This window comes from Paroedura picta, chromosome 9 (genome assembly GCF_049243985.1).
Source record: "Paroedura picta isolate Pp20150507F chromosome 9, Ppicta_v3.0, whole genome shotgun sequence".
NCBI classification, from domain to species: Eukaryota; Metazoa; Chordata; class Lepidosauria; order Squamata; family Gekkonidae; genus Paroedura; species Paroedura picta.
The window spans coordinates 4,910,223-4,930,000 of NC_135377.1; the positions used below are offsets into that span (position 1 = coordinate 4,910,223).

A 19,778-nucleotide genomic window follows, 5' to 3' on the forward strand; every position below is an offset into this window, starting at 1 on the left:
TTGTGCGGCTGAGTTTTATTATTATGGGGGGAGGGGAATTCTGTCTCTGTTTTTCCCCACCCCTTGTGTAATTTTATTAATCCACATGACTCAATCATATTTTTTCTAAACAGAAACTTTTAGCATTTCCTCATAGGGAAAGTGCTTTGCCCTCTTAGTCATCTTGCTTGTCCTTTTTGCGGGTTTTGTAGGAGCAGCACTGCAGCGAGTGGAACTGTCCATGGTATTTAAAGTGGCCGCACACTTAAGATTTAGGCCAGGGGTAGTCAAACTGCGGCCCTCCAGATGTCCATGGACTACAATTCCCATGAGCCCCTGCCAGCGAACGCTGGCAGGGGCTCATGGGAATTGTAGTCCATGGACATCTGGCGGGCCGCAGTTTGACTACCCCTGTTTTAGGCACTACAATTTGGCTTGTTTATTTTCGATCCCTTTTTTAATAACCCCTAGCACGTCACTTCCTCTTCTACGGCTGATGCTTGCTGAATTAATGCTTCCACCAAGCTGCCGGTGACAACCCCGAGCTTTCTTTCCTTCCCCATTTCCGTCTGCTCAGACCCTTTTCCAAATCTATAGAAAGTAAGCATTTGTTTCCTGCAACGTCTCTTGCCTGGCACTTATTTTAACAACGCTTGCTCGATTCGGAGAGATCCTCGTGGAGCTCTCCACAGTTCATTTCGGTTTTCAACGGTCCTGAAGAATAATTAAATTATACTCACGGCTCAGTTTCCCCGAGTTCATGCCATATTGTGAAGACCTTGCCTCTGGTGCACTGAATTGTTAGGAAGTACTCCTAGCACTTGGGGAGACAGAAGAAGCCAGCATGTCATCTACACCAGGGGTAGTCAACCCGTGGTCCTCCAGAGTGTGAGGAGGGTGGTAGTGGTGGTGGGCTTTGGATCGGGGCCTTATGCTTGGCTCTGGCTTCAAGGGTGAGTTCCCAGGCATACGCCTCTTCATAGGACCATTTATTTGAAGAACACTCTCTTTTTTTTAATCTATGAAGAGTTGAAGTGAGTGTCTACACAGACATGCAAATTCTAGTGTTTATCACCTGGATCTTTACATTGCAATTTATCATGGACCACCCCCCTCACATGCCTCAATCATATTTTTTCTAAACGGAAACTCCAAGACTTTTTAGCATGTCCTCATAGGGAAAGTGCTTTGCCCTCTTAGTCATCTCGCTTGTCCTTTTTGCGGGTTTTGTAGAAGCAGCAGTGCAGCGAGTGGAACTGTCCATGGTTTTCTCAGGGTTTTCTGCTATCAATAACACTATTCTTTAAAAGGAAGAGGGGATTTTTTAGAGCCAGCTGGTTGGGAATTTGTTCTCTTTTTGCTAAATTTGAAGAGCTGTGAATAAAAAAGAATCACAGAATGCTCCTGACTTCAGCATCCTCTATAGGTGAATTATTATTTATTTCATTTGCTTCCTCTCCTGGGAACTCTGATTATAGCAGGCATACCAGCCTCCAGAGGGGACCTGCAGAATGGGTCCCATATGAGGTCTGACAGTCCTCTTTAAGCAGAACTATAATTGTTTCTTTAATAAGACACCTTTTTATCATTATAATCTCATAAAATTGCTTTCATGTATAGTTTCAGTTATATGTAAACCGCTCTGAGCCTTCGGGGAGTAGGGCGGTATAAAAATATGAATAAATAAACAAACAAACAAATAAACAAACAAATAAATAAATGATTGGATTATAATGCTGCCATTGGATTATAATGCTGCCACTACAATAAACATCAAACTTGCCTTTGCCAAAAGATTCCATCTCTCAAGAAGTTCTGCCCGTATGATGTCATTCCAAAACCAGTGGCTTTTGGGGAAGATACGGGGTGTTAATTTTGCGCCTTTTTTTTTTGGTTTATTTTATTTAGAATATATTTCTGTGCTGCTTCTTCACAGTCCTGCTTGAGATGTTTTCAGTTTAAAACCACAGTATTAAAACTGAGCCGTTAAAACGTTAATACAGCAAAAGTTACTTCTTGGTCTTAGAACTGGAAATTTCGGTGTTTTCTTAAGCATTCAGCTGCCTGGCCCCAGGCTGTTCTTATCTATAAATTTTTGGTGTTATTTCTAGTCTGTTTTTCTCTTCTGGGGTTCGAGGCAGATAACATTTGATGAAACTCTGGGGTTTCTTGGCGGCTCTGGAAGGGTTTCCCGGATGGGTTGGGAGTTTGTTAAATTTTTATATATATTTTAAAAATTTGTTCAACATTTATTGGGTGATATGTCCATATATGGTCATGTCAACCCAGCACCCCTCCCAAAATGGCCAGTGATAGGTGGGAAAGGGAGAGATGCTGGTTGAGTGTGTCCACAGCTATTCTTCCCAACCGTATTCTGCACAATTGTAGCAAAGTATAAATATTAAACATTAAATGATGATGCAAAAATTCCATAGTTATATGCAGTAATATAAGCTTCGGTCCCTAATTAGTCATGCAAGTAACTTTGTAAGAGAAGAAGGAGAGCTGTTTTTTTGCCCCCCCCTTTTTATTACCCGAAGTCCCAAAGCGGCTCACAGACACCTTCCCTTCCTCTCCCCACAAGAGACACCCTGTGAGGCAGGCGGGGTGGAGAGAGCTCTGAGAGAACTGTTTTGTGAGAACTCTAAGAGAACTGTGCCTGCCTCGAGGTTACCTAGCTGGCTGCATGTGGAGGAGGAGCAGAGAATCAAACCTGGTTCTCCCGCTCAGAGTCCACTGCTCTCAATCACATGCTGGCTCTTGTTAAACTATTCTGTTCAGGACAGCCCTTTTACCTTGCAGAAAAGCCCTCTTGAATCATTCTGTGTAAGGGTCACTAGGGGAGTCCTGGCCTCTCTCCTTGGCAAGCCCCACAAAAGCACAAGCAGAGGAATCCCAAACAATTATCCACTTCTTCATTCACAGGGGTCATTGGAGTTAGAAAGGTGTAAACCAGGGGTAGTCAAACTGCGGCCCTCCAGAAGTCCATGGACTACAATTCCCAGAAGCCCCTGCCAGCATTCCCTGGAAGGGGCTTCTGGGAATTGTGGTCCATGGACATATGGAGGGCCGCAGTTTGACTACCCCTGGTGTAAACTGTCCTTAGGTTCGCCTTGTAGGTCAGTCAGTGGCATCATAGGAATGAGTCAAGCAGACAAGAGAGGAAGAAGAAAGAAGCACAAGACTTCTGAGCAAACCTGAGCACCTCTCCCCGTCTGTTGTACTGACTGATCCATTGCTAGTTTTACATGAAACACAATGTTTTTGCTTCATGTTTTCCAACGGCGGTGTGTCTGTTCTTAATTTGATTCCATTGTATGTTTCGAATTGGGTTGTTTGCAAATGGGTGTTTCTGTCTCTGGCAAATAAACAGATGCAGAAGTGTTAAACCAAACCACCTCCTGTTTTGTCAAGGGAAAAGGGACTGATTGTGCCTTACGCATTTTTGTGTTGTAGACACTACAAGAAGCGTTGCCAGGGTCGGATGCGGAAGCACGTTGGCGACCTCTGCCTGCAGGCTGGGATGCTACAGGATTCCCTGGTCCACTACCACATGGCTGTGGAGCTTCTCCGCTCCGTAAATGACTTTTTGTGGCTTGGAGGTAGGAATGGCTGGAAATAAACCACAAGTGGGTGAAATGCCTTCTGGCACAGCTCTGGGGGCTCCTGGGTTGCCCACCTGCTAAAGCTTGAAGAAGAAACACTGATCTGATACCTCAGAAATAGAGGTTTACCCTCCTTGTTACAATATCTGTTGCAGTTCCGCTTTTTTCGGCTTCTGAAGCCACCAGTTGGGAGGCATGGGTGTCATGGGGTTCTCTGGGTAGCCATCTCATCTTTGGATAGTCTTTTCTTCCCCTGAGTGGCTTGGTGAGAAGGTTGGTGATGAATGAGCCTGTGAATTAACCTCTTAATATGAGAGTAAACCTTGACTGTGACTAATGTGTGAATTCATCTTGAGTCTTTCTTTAGTTTGTTAGGACATTTAGATCCTTCTTTTCTTTGTGGTTCAAAGTTGTATTTGGAATACTTTGAGTGGGCTGCCATTTTAATTCCCCCCCCATTCTCTAGCTGCCCTTGAAGGATTGTGTTCAGCCTCTGTCATCTGTCACTATCCTGGAGGTACAGGAGGGAAAATCGGTCCTCGCAGGGCGCACGGAAGCTCCCTTCCTGCCGAGGCAGGCAACAGACACAGACCAGGTAAGAACTGAACTGTACCCTACTTCTTCTTCTTCTTCTACCCTGCGCTGTGAGTTTTCTTCCCAGCGTGCTCACTCAATAATCATTTGGTGACATGCTCCATTTTCCAGCGTTGCTTCCTGGAGTTAAGAAGGTATTTATTCTTACTAGTCGTTGTGTGGCATATGTGTAAGACAGCCAGGGGATCCTGGGATTGTCTGGCTGCCTTTCCGCCTACACCCCTCAAAGAGCCTTGTGCTCTACTACCTCCAACCTCCTGGTGGTTCCTGGCCCCAAAGAAGCCCACTTGACCTCAACCAGGGCCAGAGCTTTCTCCATTCTGGTCCCTACCTGGTGGAACGAGCTCCCAGAGGAGATCAGGGCCCTGACGGAACCCAAACAGTTCTGCAGGGCCTGCAAAAGGGAGCTCCTCCACTAGGCATTGGGTTGAGGTTGACCCAGACCATCGCTTCCAATTGGCCCTCAGCCCCCCCTCTTATTACGACCACCACTAATCTGCCTAACCCACTGGGTCTCAGTGCAAGTTGAGCTGAGGCTCCTTTGCAGTTCTATCATATTATTATTACTGTTATCATGTTGGGGTTATTGTTGCTGTACTATTGCTGTTGTCACACGTGTTACCTCATGTTATCTGTATTGGTTTCATGTTCCCTGTAAACCACCCTGAGCCTTCGGGGGAGGGCGGTATATAAATATAAATAAATAAATAAATTCAGAGATGGTTTGTGATTGTCTGGTCACTACCCTGGTCTTCCTCAGAGGTCTCCCTTCCGAGTGCCAGCCAGGCCCAACCCGGCTCATCTTCCTAGAACTGACAGAAACGGGCTTGGCTTGGCTGTCCAGTTTGGGTAATAGCTGATGGTTTGTTTACCTCCCATGGTAAATCTCTGCAGAGGGGACAAGTTATGCCCATTCTCCCTTCATCCTTTCTTTGTGCATCACCTGACCTTCAGGCGTAGTATTCCGGGGTCCTTTTGGTGTACAGAGGGCAGTGAGAAAGTCTTATTTTGCTGTCGGAAATTCCTTCCACCGAGAGGGATCCGACGTGGGATCAAAACCTACCTTTTCACAATATGATCAGACTGCATGTTAACCTTTGTATAATAGCTAACTTTGAGTCCAGTAGCACCTGAGAGACCCAAAAGATTTTGGGAGAATAAGCTTTCAAGAATCAAAGCTCCCTTTGTTATGTCTGAAGAAGGCGGTTTTTACTCTGGAAAGCTCGTACCCCGAGGGCCTTACTGGTTACTAAGGCGCTACCAGACTCAAAGTGAGCAGTTTTACTACAGATCAACGCAACTAACCTCTGAAGCCTTTGTAGAAGAGTCGTGCAAGTGTTATGTTGGCCACAAAACAGACACCAGGAGAGTGAAAAAAGGCAGGATGAGATGCCTTCCATATGAGGGAACACAGCGTCTGCCCAGAAGTGAGGGGCACTGCTGATGAACTTGACTAGCTTTGAGGAAAGTCAGATGTACCTTCCAGCCTCTGGTTGGCAGCGGCTGCCTAGTTAAGTCTGTCCTAAGCCTCTTGACTACACTGCGTTGAACGGCCATTTGCAGACGGTGCTGGTATCGGTGACGACACGAGCACCGTCCAGTAAGTCCTCATGACATTCACATGCCTGCATTGCCATCAACAACGTGCAAGGCATCCATTACCCTAGCGAGAATATGTGATAATTTGAAGTACCATGTATTATTAGCAAGCACAAACTCCTTAGCCAGCTTGGTGTCGTGGTTAGGAGTGCCGGCTTCTAATCTGGTGAGACGGGTTTCATTCCATGCTCCTCCCCCACATGCAGCCAGCACGGGCTCTCTCCAGCATTGAGAAAGCTGCTCTGACTGAGCAGTAATATCAGGGCTCTTTCAGCCTCACCTACCTCACAGGTAGGTGTCTGCTGTGGGGAGAGGAAAGGGAAAGCGAATGGAAGCCGCTTTGAGATGCCTTCAGGTAGAGAAAAGCGGCATCTAAGAACCAACTCTTCTTCTTCTTCAGTAATATCAGGGCTCTTTCAGCCTCCCCTCCCTCCCAGGGTGTCTATTCTGGGGAGAGGAAAGGGAAGGTGATTGTAAGCCGCTTTGAGATGCCTTCAGGTAGAGAAAAGCGGCATCTAAGAACCAACTCTTCTTCTTCTTCAGTAATATCAGGGCTCTTTCAGCCTCCCCTCCCTCCCAGGGTGTCTATTCTGGGGAGAGGAAAGGGAAGGTGATTGTAAGCCGCTTTGAGATGCCTTCAGGTAGAGAAAAGCGGCATCTAAGAACCAACTCTTCTTCTTCTTCAGTAATATCAGGGCTCCCTCAGCCTCCCCTTCCTCACAGAGTGTCTGTTGTAGGGAGAGGAAAGGGAAGGCGAATGTAAGCCGCTTTGAGACTCCTTCGGGAGAGAAAAGCGGCATTTAAGAATCAACTCTTGTTCTTCAGTAATATCAGGTCTCTCTCAGCCTCCCCTCCCTCACAGGGTGTCTGTTGTGGGGAGAGGAAAGGGAAGGGGGACTGTAAGCTGCTTTGAGACTCCTTCAGGTAGAGAAAAGCGGCATAGAAGAACCAACTCTTCTTCTCCTAAATGGGAGACATCCTGAGATCATGAAGTTTATGCCATCTCATAGGATGTTTATGCCACGTGGAGGAAACTATATATGTTACTCTTCTTACTGCTACTACTGTTATCGTATTTTCACTGAACTAAGTTCCAGACTACAGAGGTCAGTTCCCCTGGAGAGAGTGGATGTTTTGGAAGGTGGTTCTCCATGGGGTCCCTGTCCTCCCAGCCTCCAAAGCTCCTGGTGTTTCCCAGCCTGGATCTGGCAGCTGTACCTCCATCATCTTGCACCAATGGTCAGAAGGGACCTGGCAACCACATAATAACCTGCCACACATTTTGGGAGTTTTTAAGGTGCTACGGGACCCTTGCTCTTTTCTGCATCTGTCTGACATCTGTCATGAGAGAGAAGCTGTACAGATGACCAGATGGGGAGCTTCATAAATGTTGCAGGTGTTCTGTCCCCCCCCCTTGATTGATGGGATAGTTATCTGTCTGCAGTCATCTGCAGGGCTGAGAGATCCATGTAAAGCAACCGTGCTTATCTCAGCTACACGACAACTGATGTGTTCCCCTGTTATTGCAGTCTCAACGTATTGTAAGAAATGTTGCCACTTATTGCTTCTTTGCATTGTTAAGAAGAAAAATTGTTTATTTCGGCAATGCTGAAGGTTAATGCTGTTACTTTGCTTTCCCCTAGGGGCACAAGAAGTTCTCATTGATCCAGGTATATTTATAAAGTCTTATTTCAAACTATTTCTTATGTTAACTATTTTTTCTCCTAGAACTGCTGTTTTTAAATGTGGTATGAGCATGGGTTGGCCTTAGCTGTTTATCCTCACTGCACAAGCAGCCAGTGTATTGCCCACTTACAAGCCGTGAGCATATGCATCGGAACATTTTAATATTTTTTAAAAGATTTATTTATGAAAGTATGATTATACATCAGTGCAGCATGAATACCGCAATGTCGCAAACATTAAAATACAGGCATTGATGACAAAATGCTGCAGAACAAGAGACATTTCTGTATTTGTATCTAATTTTCATAAAGTCAATATATAGCTTTGATAGAGCTTTACAAGTTCTGCCAGTTCTAAATTAATACATAAATAAAATTATCTTTATGCATTTAAAAAATTTATCAGGTGATATGACCATATATGGTCATGTCAACCTGCCCTCCCCTCCCCAAATGGCCAGAGATGGGCCTGGAGGAGGTGGGAAGGGGAGGGACCCCGGGTAGGTGTGTCCACAGCTATGCCTCCCTACCATATTCTGCACCATCACACCACTTCTGAGGTTTCTTGAAGCCCGAAGAAGCTTTCAAGGGGTTCTCAATGGTTAAAAAGTTGAGAAAGGCTGGTCTAGACACAGGTTTGAATCCCCATTCGGCTATGAAACTCACTAGACGGCCTTAGGCCAGTGCGGTGGTTGATAGAATAAATTGGAGGTGGGGGATAACAGCGTTGTAAGCTGCATTGGGGGGGAAAGTGGTATATAAATATACCATAAAATGAAATCTATAAAATGAAAAACAAGCAAATATTAGTAGACTGTCGTTGAGTATAGTTGACAATTAAGTCATGGCATTTTCCAAGAGGTTGTTTTCTGCATACCTTAAGAACCAATTATGTTCTTGATAGTTCTTCCGTGCACAGTATTTAAAAAGCAATCTTTCTGGAACAAATGAATCCGTGCTCTGGGAAATTAAACGTGTGTTACTCATTAGCTTCTCCATCAGTTGGCAACTTTTTAAAAAAAGCTGCCGCTTAAAACTTGCCATTGGCAGAGATGTTTAGTCCCCCGATACAACTGACTTTGTTTGCGTTAAATGGGATCCACTGTTGACTTGACAAATCCCCATTTCGCTCTGATGCAGGTGCTCTCACTTCAAACGGTATCAACGCGGATACCAGCACCGAAATAGGGCGTGCAAAGAACTGTCTCAGCCCTGAAGACATTATAGATAAATACAAAGAAGCCATTTCCTACTACAGCAAGGTAATGTTGTTTTCTGGGGCCCCAGAAGGTCGGACCGGAACCAGCGGGTGGAAATGAATTCAAAAGGATTTTCGGCTTAACATCCAGAAGACGTTCCTGACAGAGCAGTTCCTCTGTGGATCGGGCTTCCTTGGGAGGCGGTGGGTTCCCCATCACTGGAAGTTTCTAACCAGATTGTTAGTGGCTGAGCAGGAGGGATGCTGTCTGAGCTTGGTCCTTGCGAACCGCTGGGAGCCAACCTGCTGGGAGCAGCGGTATACAAATCCAATAAATAAATAAATAAATTTGTAAATTCGTTCACTTTCTTTACTGTATTTTAGTAAATGCTTGTATCTCTATTTTAAGAAATGTTTGCATCTGGCCATAGCGTTGTCTCAAGAGAGCCAGTTTGGTGTAGTGGTTAGGAGTGCGGACTTCTAATCTGGCATGCCGGGTTTGATTCTGCACTCCCCCACATGCAACCAGCTGGGTGACCTTGGCCTCGCCACGGCACTGATAAAACTGTTCTGACCGGGCAGTGATATCAGGGCTCTCTCAGCCTCACCCACCCCACAGGGTGTCTGTTGTGGGAAGAGGAATGGGAAGGCGACTGTAAGCCGCTTTGAACCTCCTTCGGGTAGGGAAAAGTGGCATATAAGAACCAACTCTTCTTCTTCTTCTTCTTCTTCTTCTTCTTCTTCTTCTTCTTCTTCTTCTTCTTCTTCTTCTTCTTCTTCTAACTTACTTGCCTTGCTGAGGTCCCTCCCTTCCCCAAACTGTGCCCTCCCAAGTTTCCCCCCCGAAATCTCCAGGGATTTCCCAGTCAGGAGCTGGCATCCCTGCTCCCCATAGATCCTGGCACTTCCTATCAGAGCCGTTTTGAAATGGCACCGATGCTTATGACCGAGTGGTGCTGATTTAGTCCACTCTACCCTTCTTTGTTTCCTAGTACAAGAACGCTGGAGTGATCGAGCTGGAAGCCTGCGTGAAGGCCGTGCGGGTCCTGGCGATACAGAAGAGAAGCATGGAGGCTTCGGAATTCCTCCAGAATGCGGTTTACATTAACCTTCGTCAGGTGAGAGAGTTCACCGATGGGCATTGGAACTTCACTTAGTTTACTGCCTAAGGTTAGGAGAAGATCAAATCTAGAGTCCAGGGGCACTTTTAAGACCAACAGAGTTTTATTCAGGGTACTAGGGGCCAAGCCCATTGCATTCAGGAATACAATGAGCACTAGATTAGAGGGTGGAGTGGAAGAACTCTGCGGATGGCCTCCCCCTCCCCCCAGGACCTGGAAATGCTGCAGGCAGGAAATTTACCTGCAGGGGCAGCTCTCACACAGCAGGTATCTGCAGCCTCCGAGCCTCAGAGGGAAGTGGAAGGAGGAGGGGTGGTCAGGGGTGGGGGACGGAAGGCGATTGGCTGACTGCTGGACAGACAGGCAGGCCGGTTGGAGGAGGAGGCACTCAGGGGTGGGACAGCCGCCCTGAGTGGGTGTTAATCGCTGAGTGGCACAAGCTCCTCCCCCTAGCCCTTATCAGAAATATATTATGTGGAACAGATGAGCTTTTGTGTGCACACACACTTTCTTAGATACAATGTCAAGAAGATGTTTAACTCATCTGTAGCACATATCTTCAAAGTGATACCCTAAGCAAAACAGTTTCAGTGGGTTTATTGCAAGCCCTGGTGCCAATGTCCATTTTCAAATTAGATATTGTATCATTGTGGGTAAGGAGTTGTTGGAAATGGGCGGCCTGTCTGTGCACAAGGAAACATTGCCCCCCCCCCCCCAGTCTTTGTGGAAGAGAATGGCCATTACCAAGTAGAGGTCAGTTGCCGATGATGCACTGAACTGTTTTGCATTGAGAGCTGCAAGTGACCACCAGTGGAATTACGTTATTGGGTCTTTGGAGAAGAAGAAGAAGAAGAAGAAGAAGAAGAAGAAGAAGAAGAGTTGGTTCTTATATGCTGCTTTTCCCTACCTGAAGGAGTCTCAAAGTGGCTTACATTCGCCTTCCCTTTCCTCTCCCCACAACAGACACCCTGTGGGGTGGGGGTGAGGCTGAGAGAGCCCCGATATTCCTGCTCGGTCAGAACAGCTTTATCATGCCGTGGCGAGCCCCAGGTCACCCAGCTGGCTGCATGTGGGGGAGTGCAGAATCGAACCTGGCAAGCCAGATTAGAAGTCCACACTCCTAACCACTACACCAAACTGGCTCTCTGGTCTTGCAACACGTTTTCTCTGGTCATCATTTGGGCTTTGTTGATCTGCTTCCTGACTTTTGGGGCACTTTAGTTCTGGTGGGGGTCGGTGCTCCTGTTTCCTTCCTCCCCATAGTTCTGAACTTTCTGAGGCACATCATTCTATCAGCTGTGGCAGATTTCACGGCGCTCGTACTGCACCTTGTTCGCTAGGGGTCAGCAGTGATGCATTCAGCATGGCCCGTAGCTCTCGCAGGAATTCCACCGACGTGCAACACCACAGAGCTCTCCAAACAAACTAGATTTCTCCGGTGGGTTCATTTCAGTGTTCTAAACATGCCTGTCAAACGTCAGAAATAATGAGGCCTGATGGGATTTGACACAACGGTTGGGGAGAGAATTGATAGTTTGTGCCAGTTGTGTTGTGTGGTGCCCAGCAAGCGCCTCGTCACTCCTCACCTGAGTTGGGCTCTCGACACGATCCATCCTGCTCAACAATTTATGAAGTCGGAACTTCAAGCTGTGTGAGAAACTAAAATGGCATTAGGCTGCTTTCTGAATCCGGGCGGAATAGTTTTCCAGGATACCTTAGATGTTCCCCTCGCCGTTCGTCTGGCTTTAAACATAAAATTTTGATCCTTCCTAGGAGTAGAATTTCCGCACTCAGAAGCATTAAGTTCCCAGTTCTCAGCATTCTGTATAATCCAGGTTCCAAAAAGCCCGTTGGGCTTATCCAAGGGGCTGGGCTGTCCTAGTGGGGTTTCGTTTTTGAACATTTGGATCCAAAGCCATATGACAAACTGTTTTTTAATAATCCCTCGGTTTCCAAAGCAGGTTGCTTGGTAATGGAGAGGGACTGCTAGTCGAGAGATGTGTATTCCACCTCCGCACTTTTGGAATACTTCTGGATTATGGCCATAGTCCTCAGCAGGGATTCCCCAATAAGAAGAACAGCTGGTTCTTATATGCCACTTTTCTCTGCCCGAAGGAGTCTCAAAGCATTTGACAATCACCTTCCCTTTCCTCTCCCCACAACAGACACCCCTGTGAGGTGGGTGAGGCTGAGAGAGCCCTGATATTGAAAAAGAAGAGTTGGTTCTTATATTCTACTTGTCTCTATCCAAAGGAGTCTCAAAGTGGCTTACAATCGCCTTCCCTTTCCTCTCCCCACAACAGACACCCTGTGAGGGAGGGGAGGCTGAGAGAGCCCTGATATTACTGAAGATGAAGAAGAGTTGATTCTTATATGCCGCTTTTCTCTACCCGAAGGAGTCTCAAAGCGGCTTACAATCACCTTCCCTTTCCTCTCCCCACAACAGACACCCTGTGAGGTGGGTGAGGCTGAGAGAGCCCTGATATTGCTGAAGATGAAGAAGAGTTGATTCTTATATGCCGCTTTTCTCTACCCGAAGGAGTCTCAAAGCGGCTTACAGTCACCTTCCCTTTCCTCTCCCCACAACAGACACCCTGTGAGGTGGGTGAGGCTGAGAGAGCCCTGATATTGCTGAAGAAGAAGAAGAGTTGATTCTTATATGCCGCTTTTCTGTACCCGAAGGAGTCTCAAAGTGGTTTAGAGCTGCCTTCCCTTTCTTCTCCCCACAACAGTTTTATCAGTGCCGTGGTGAGCCCAAGGTCATCCAGCTGGTTGTATGTGGGGTGGGGGCATCATCTGGGCATAGAATTGGGGTCACTGTGGTTGGGCAGGTAGTTGTGAGTTTCCTACGTTCTGCAGGGTGTTGTACTGGAAATCTCTTCCAACTCTATGGCTCTGTGAAGCTCAATTGGCTGTGCACCTTTGTAATTAATATTGCTTGGACACAGCCCAAGGATCTTTGTTATTTATTAATTTTATTTAATATAGCACCTCTCCCAGTACACGAGCTCACAGCAGTTCACAATGTGTGTTGCATGTACATCATCTCTAAAATCCATAGTTAAAAACATCATTAAAAACTGTGTGAGTGAAGCTAGGTTGCAGCACCCATTTCGTTGTGGCACCCATCCTGCGTTGAAATTTCGATAGGTGCATGCTCAAAAATGTCCTCCAAATTGCAATGTTGTTTTCCGGTCTTGTGTTACATGTCAGATGTATCCCATGCCATAGTAACAGCAGATTTGTTTCAAAATGCCATTTTTCCTTACACCAACAGAAGTGTACCGGGCCAACTTGCAATCTTGAAATGTGGTTTGTTTTGAGAGATTCCCGCTTAAAAAAGCATCATCGTTCACCTTGTTAATTTTTTAACAAAATGACTTTCAGCTCTCGGAAGAAGAGAAGATCCAGCGCTACAGCATTCTGTCGGAGTTGTACGAGCGGATTGGGTTTCACCGCAAATCTGCTTTCTTCAAACGGGTTGCGGCAATGCAGTGTGTGGCACCGAGCATCACAGAGCCCGGGTGGAGAGCCTGCTACAAGCTCCTTTTGGAGACCCTTCCTGGGTACAGTCTGTCTCTGGACCCCAAGGACTTCAGCAAAGGTATGAGGGAGGGACGGGAGACATCTACCTCTCCTGGATTTTTCTTGGTCTTTGGATGGAATATACTGAAAGAGTGTGTGTGTGTCTCTCTCTGTGTGTTTGTGTGTGTGTGAAAGAGAAAGTGATAAAACCATCAGGTACTGAAAGGGATGAGAGTCTGTTGAATTTCTGCGGATGGTCATAAGGATATCCTGAGCAAGGAAAGACAAATTTTAAGACATTGCACTGGACTGGATGGGGTGATGGCTCTTGCACCCTTCTGATGGTAGGCCTTACCATCTGGAATCTTCAATTTAAAAGGTCTCTCTCCTTCCCTCCCAGTGGAGGCCTGACGCAGCTTACATCATTCTCCTTTCCTCCAGTTTGTCCTCACAACATCCCTGTTAGGTAGGCTAGACAGAGAGGATATGTGACTGGTCCAAGGTCACCCAGCAAGCTTTCCTCGTGGAAGGAGGATTCAAACATGTGTCTGATACTAGCCTTTATACAACACTATATTTAAATTTAAATGAATTGAGTATCTTTCAATAAAATCTCTTTTTAACTTGACTTTGCAGAGGGCGATTTGGGTCTCCTGTAATGTCACCGGGTTGTCCCTTTCCCACAGGAACTCATCGTGGCTGGGCTGCTGTGCAGATGCGCTTGCTTCACGAGTTGGTCTACGCCTCGAGAAGAATGGGGAACCCAGCCCTGTCAGTCCGGCATTTATCTTTCCTCCTACAGACCATGCTGGATTTCCTGTCTGACCAAGGTATATATTTAATTGTAAAATGTGGTATGGTGAATGCATAATAGTAAGAGATGTTTAAGATTAATTGCATCAATTGTTTCTAATCAAATCTGTTGCATAAATTGTTTTAGAAAGCGTGAGATCCAAACAACTTTTTGTCTACAAGACAGTTTGGAGATTTTTAAACAGAGGCTGGAGAGCCATCTGACGGAGAGGCTGATTCTGTGAAGGTTCAAGGGGGTGGCAGGTGACAGTGGATGAGTGAGAGGGTTGTGAGTGTCCTGCGTAGTACAGGGGGTTGGACTAGATGACCCAGGAGGTCCCTTCCAACTCTATGATTCTATGATTCGATGATTCTAGGTCCCGTGAGGTTAGGAAAAAAGTGTGTGTTTTGATCAGCATCTTCTTCCCATCGTATCACAAATCTTTTCTATTTCAGATGTGGCTTAATACGTGGCATGAGTTAGACAGGTGGAATAGGGGGTGTTTCTGTCTTTACAAAAATGTCCAGGCTCTCACTTTCATGTGGTCTTTGGTTTGTCAAAACCATATGTTGCATTTGATTAATAATAATAAAATTAATATGTTGGATCTGATTAATAAACATCTGGCTGTAGTGATTATGATGGTATGTGATGAAGAAGCACAGTGCTATATAGAATCTCCATTCTGCTTGTTCAGCAACCCCATAGAGGCTTCAAATCAATAGATGTCCAGCTGCGGACATGCCCACCCAGGGGCCCTCCCCTTCCCACCCCATCCAGGCCCATCACTGGTTGTTTTGAGAAGGGTGGGACAGGTCAACATGAACATATACGGTGAGCATACATGGCCATATCACCCGATCAGTGTTTGGCAACTTAAAATATATATATGAAGAATGAATTAACTCCCACCGATTCAGGAAACCCTTCCAAGGCCATCAGGAAACCCCAGGGTTTCACAAAACCCTGTTTGAGAAAGCCTGGGTTAGGGAGAACTGGATCTGCTATGGTCCACTTTTCTTCTGTGAACCTCTTGGGATGAATTTGTCACGGCAGGTTCTGGGCTCAGACCTCCTGACTTCCAGAAACGGAATTACAACAGGAATCCCGAGACTGTTCTTTGAGCTCTTCCATTAGTGCATAAAAAGGTTCTGTGCCTCCCCGTGAATGCCTCTTTGTACTGGGCTCTGAGACTGTCATTAGATGGGCTCCCCATGCCGTGATTGTCAAGCTTTGTCGCGTTCTGCTGGCTTTGGAGTCACGCATACTCATTAAATTCATTCCTAATTGGCACCTGAGAGGGGAAAGGCAGTCTCAGATCTGGAAAGCGGGAAGTTTCTTGGATGCCGTTTCAGAAGAAAAGAACGTTTTGCCCATCGGAGCCTTCTGTGGCTTTATTTTCCAGCTCAATGGTTGACAGGGGTTATGATGTGCCGCTTGGGTTGAGCTGTGAATTTCACAACTCAGATTGGGTCGTTGTGAAAATCATTTTTTTCTTTTAGGAATCTTGGGTTACTGATTCAAAGGCTTGAATCCTTTTATTTTAGCAATCCTGGGTTATCGATTCAAAGGCTGAAATGAAAAAGTATAATCAGACCAAGCATTTCACCAAGAATTTCACAACTCAAATTGGGTCGTTGTGAAAATCGTTTTTTTCTTTTAGGAATCTTGGGTTACTGATTCAAAGGCTTGAGTCCTTTTCTTTTAGCAATCTTGGGTTATCGATTCAAAGGCTGAAATGAAAAAGTATAATCAGACCAAGCATTTCACCAAGAATTTCACAACTCAAATTGGGTCGTGGTGAATTTTTTTTTTCTTTTAGGAATCTTGGGTTACTGATTCAAAGGCTTGAATCCTTTTCTTTTAGCAATCCTGGGTTATCGATTCAAAGGCTGAAATGAAAAAGTATAATCAGACCAAGCATTTCACCAAGAATTTCACAACTCAAATTGGGTCGTGGTGAATTTTTTTTTTCTTTTAGGAATCTTGGGTTACTGATTCAAAGGCTTGAATCCTTTTCTTTTAGCAATCCTGGGTTATCGATTCAAAGGCTGAAATGAAAAAGTATAATCAGACCAAGCATTTCACCAAGAATTTCACAACTCAAATTGGGTCGTGGTGAATTTTTTTTTTCTTTTAGGAATCTTGGGTTACTGATTCAAAGGCTTGAATCCTTTTCTTTTAGCAATCCTGGGTTATCGATTCAAAGGCTGAAATGAAAAAGTATAATCAGACCAAGCATTTCACCAAGAATTTCACAACTCAAATTGGATCGTTGTTAAAATCATTTTTTTCTTTTAGGAATCTAGGGTTACTGATTCAAAGGCTTGAATCCTTTTCTTTTAGGAATCTCGGGGTATCGATTCAAAGGCTGAAATGAAAAAGTATAATCAGACCAAGCAAGGAAACGGGGGTAAATTAATGCTTGGCATTAAATCATGGGTGAAAGTGAAGGATGGTCCATCTGACACTTGGCTAATGAGTTGGTTTAATGTGCTAAAAAAATGTTGGTTAATTGAAAATGCCTGCAACTTGTCTTTGCATAACTCATTAGGCTTCCCCCCCCCCTCGTGTCAGGCAGTCAGATATAATACCGAGAAACTAAACAAAATAAGTTCTGCAATGTAGTCTTGGCTTGATAAAATGACTGCAGTGAAATGCTTTCTTTTTTTCGGCGTGCCTTTTATCTTGGGAAAGATTTTGAATTTCTAGAAACAGACCAGTCATCAGGGTGATTGATCATTGCTAGTACGATCAAAAACAACAGTGTTGTGCGTTTTCTTCATACCACTTACAATTGGAACATTTTAAAAACTGAAAAATGGATCTGCACTCTGAGCTTTTCCTCTAAACATCCCGGTGACGTGTATCTCTAGCATTCCCCTTGAACATGTGGGGAATTGGGGCTGATTGAGTCGTCTCAACCCATATAGTAAGGCCATGATTTTTCTCTTCCTTTCCCATGCTGGGGATCATGGGATATGCTTGGCCAAGCAAGGAGAGGCATTAAGTAGAACAGGGGTAGTCAAACTGTGGCCCTCCAGATGTCCATGGACTACAATTCCCAGGAGCCCCTGCCAGCGAATGCTGGCAGGGGCTTCTGGGAATTGTAGTCCATGGACATCTGGAGGGCCGCAGTTTGACTACCCCTGAAGTAAAAGATCCCTGAGTGATGTAATGGGAAGCTTGAATTGTTTATAACCCAGCCTGTTGTAGTGGTTAAGATTGGTTACTTCTAACCTGGAGAACCTGTAGTGGTTAAGAGCAGAGTCCTCTAACTCTGGGGTAGTCAACCTGTGGTCCTCCAGATGTCCATGGACTACAATTCCCATGAGCCCCTGCCAGCAGATGCCGGGGGATTGTAGTCCATGAACATCTGGAGGACCATAGGTTGACTACCCCTGCTCTAACTTGATTCCTTCTGCCTCTACATGAAGCCAGCTAGGTAACCTTGGACCAGATACAATTCTCTCAGGGTGCTTTCAGCCTTATTCACCTTGTGGGGAGAGGAAGGGTAGGCGATTGTAAGCTGCTTTGAGATTCCTTTGGGCAGTAAAAAGCAGACTACAAAAGGCCATCTCTTCTTCTTTGTGATATCACAATTTTTTTTGTTTTCTTGGGGTTTTATGGCTGGTCCAAGACTGTAAATAAATGAAATGAAATGATGTAGGATTGAGTGGGTTGGATCCAACGCTTGTGGGTTAACATTTCTGCAGTTTTAAGGAAGATGTAACGGAGAGTGTCCCTCTCTTTCAGAAAAGAAGGATGTGACCCAGAGTTTAGAAAACTATACCTCCAAGTGCCCTGGGACAATGGAATTCATTACCCTTCCAGATGGCCTGAAACTCCCGCCTGTTCCATTCACTAAACTACCCATCGTCAGGTAAGTCAGCAGTTCAAGAGGCTGCATTTGCAACTCACCAACATCCAAATGGACGGCAGCCGGCCCTGTTAGACCTGTCAGGTTTTCATAGCCTGCTTCCCAGAGGGCCACCTCATCCTTGCGATGTCCTCCTGCAAATCTTCATAGCAGGTCTTTTTCATGGCAGTCTTGCTTGTTGTTATTGCACCGAGACAAGACCGGCTTAAACGGCACTTGTTATTGCGTCTTATCTCCCGACGATCCGTCTCTGCCGGCTCAATAACTCCCTGACTTCGTTGGCTCCAGATAATAGATGCACAATCACAATGACTCAGAAGGGACAGCATCATTATTAATGCGAGGGTATCCTGGGGTAGGGTTGGTGGATGCCGCTCTGTCTTGCTCTGCCTTGTTTCAGCTTCCATATATGTTTTTGTAGATGTACTTCAGCTTTGGTTCTCGTTGTTTTCACGTTGTGTTTTATGGTGTTTTTTTTTAAGGCTATTCTATGACATGTGTTTCTGCTTGGTTAGCTGATTCGGTGGCCCTGAGGAGGGCAGAAAAGCTGGGAAGAGATTTAGTTTTGGGTAGGTAGCCATGTTAGTCTGCAGTAGAAGAACAAGATCAGCAAGTCCTGAAATGCTTCACAGACTAACAAGGATTTTCAGGGTGTGGACTTTCAAGAGTCATAGCTCCCTTCTTCACATGTCTGGAAGTCTTGTTAGTTACCCGAAATGCATGTCAGAAGACATGTGTTTGTGGGGAATGGCTAGAGAGAGGTCATAGAATGGAATCATAGAGTTGGAAGGGACCTCCTGGGTCATCTAGCCCAACCCCCTGCACTATGCAGGACACTCACAACCCATTGGGGGTTGGACTAGATGACTCAGGAGGTCCTTTCCAACTCTGTGATTCTAACCCTCTCGCTCATCCACTGTCACCTGCCACCCCTTGAGCCTTCACAGAATCAGCCTCTCTGTCAGATGGCTCTCCAGCCTCTGTTTAAAAATCTCCAAAGATGGAGAACCCACCACCTCCCGAGGAAGCCTGTTCCACTGAGAATTACGAGGTAATTCTTCCCTTAAGAACTCGAGGCAGGCAGCAGAGAGTAAATAAAACAATACGTAGGCTTTATTACAAGAGAAAGCAAAATAAAATAGATGTCAGACCAACAAAACAGGCACACTAACAAGCTAACAGAGGGAGAAATAAAGCATGGAAATGAATGGAGTCTGAGTAAAGCAGGTCTATGGAAGAGATCTTTCCCAGTCTTTGCGAGGCAGAAGGCAGAGAAAGGACGACACGACGACCAGCAAGGTGACGGGCAGCCTGGATGGATCTGAGGTTCCAGTGAGGCAGGCAGCACATGGGCTGGCCCAAGAATGTTTTTTAAACCCTGCTAGGAGGCTTGTCCGTGATGGAAAATTCCAGTACTCAGGCTCTGGCTTGGGAGAGGCAGTGGTCACCAACCACCGGGCCGCGGCACCGGGCTGCGGCTCCCTCTCCCCGCCCCCCCCCGCAGTGAGAAACTTCCCAGTGGGGGGGGAGGGCAATCCAGTGGCCGCGCACGCTGCACATGCATGTTTGCGCCATGTGCGGCAGCAAATGCGCATGCACGGCAGTTTCACGCAGGCGCTGTACATTTGCGACAGCGCATGGTGTAAACACGCATGCATGGACTGCCACGCATGCGTGGCATGCGTGGCTGCCAGATCGCCCTCCCCCCCCCACTGGTCCGCAGCCTTAGAAAGGTTGCGGACCACTGGGGTGGGGGACACAAAAAGGGTCTGGATAGGTTTTTTATACCCCGATTTTCA

General features: G+C 46.0%; 1 protein-coding gene across 3 annotated transcripts in view; it reads left to right on the forward strand.

Moving 5' to 3' along the window:
• Nucleotides 1-19,778, forward strand: part of TRAPPC9 (trafficking protein particle complex subunit 9) — a 350,271-nt gene that overhangs the window by 10,918 nt on the left and 319,575 nt on the right. For all 3 annotated transcript variants that reach the window (XM_077351413.1, XM_077351414.1, XM_077351412.1), the window contains exons 3-10: nucleotides 3,436-3,581; nucleotides 4,051-4,179; nucleotides 7,421-7,447; nucleotides 8,603-8,724; nucleotides 9,653-9,778; nucleotides 13,169-13,385; nucleotides 13,993-14,136; nucleotides 17,856-17,982. In XM_077351413.1, coding sequence (XP_077207528.1) covers nucleotides 3,436-3,581; nucleotides 4,051-4,179; nucleotides 7,421-7,447; nucleotides 8,603-8,724; nucleotides 9,653-9,778; nucleotides 13,169-13,385; nucleotides 13,993-14,136; nucleotides 17,856-17,982 — 1,038 coding nt within the window. The remainder of the gene's footprint in view (nucleotides 1-3,435; nucleotides 3,582-4,050; nucleotides 4,180-7,420; nucleotides 7,448-8,602; nucleotides 8,725-9,652; nucleotides 9,779-13,168; nucleotides 13,386-13,992; nucleotides 14,137-17,855; nucleotides 17,983-19,778) is intronic.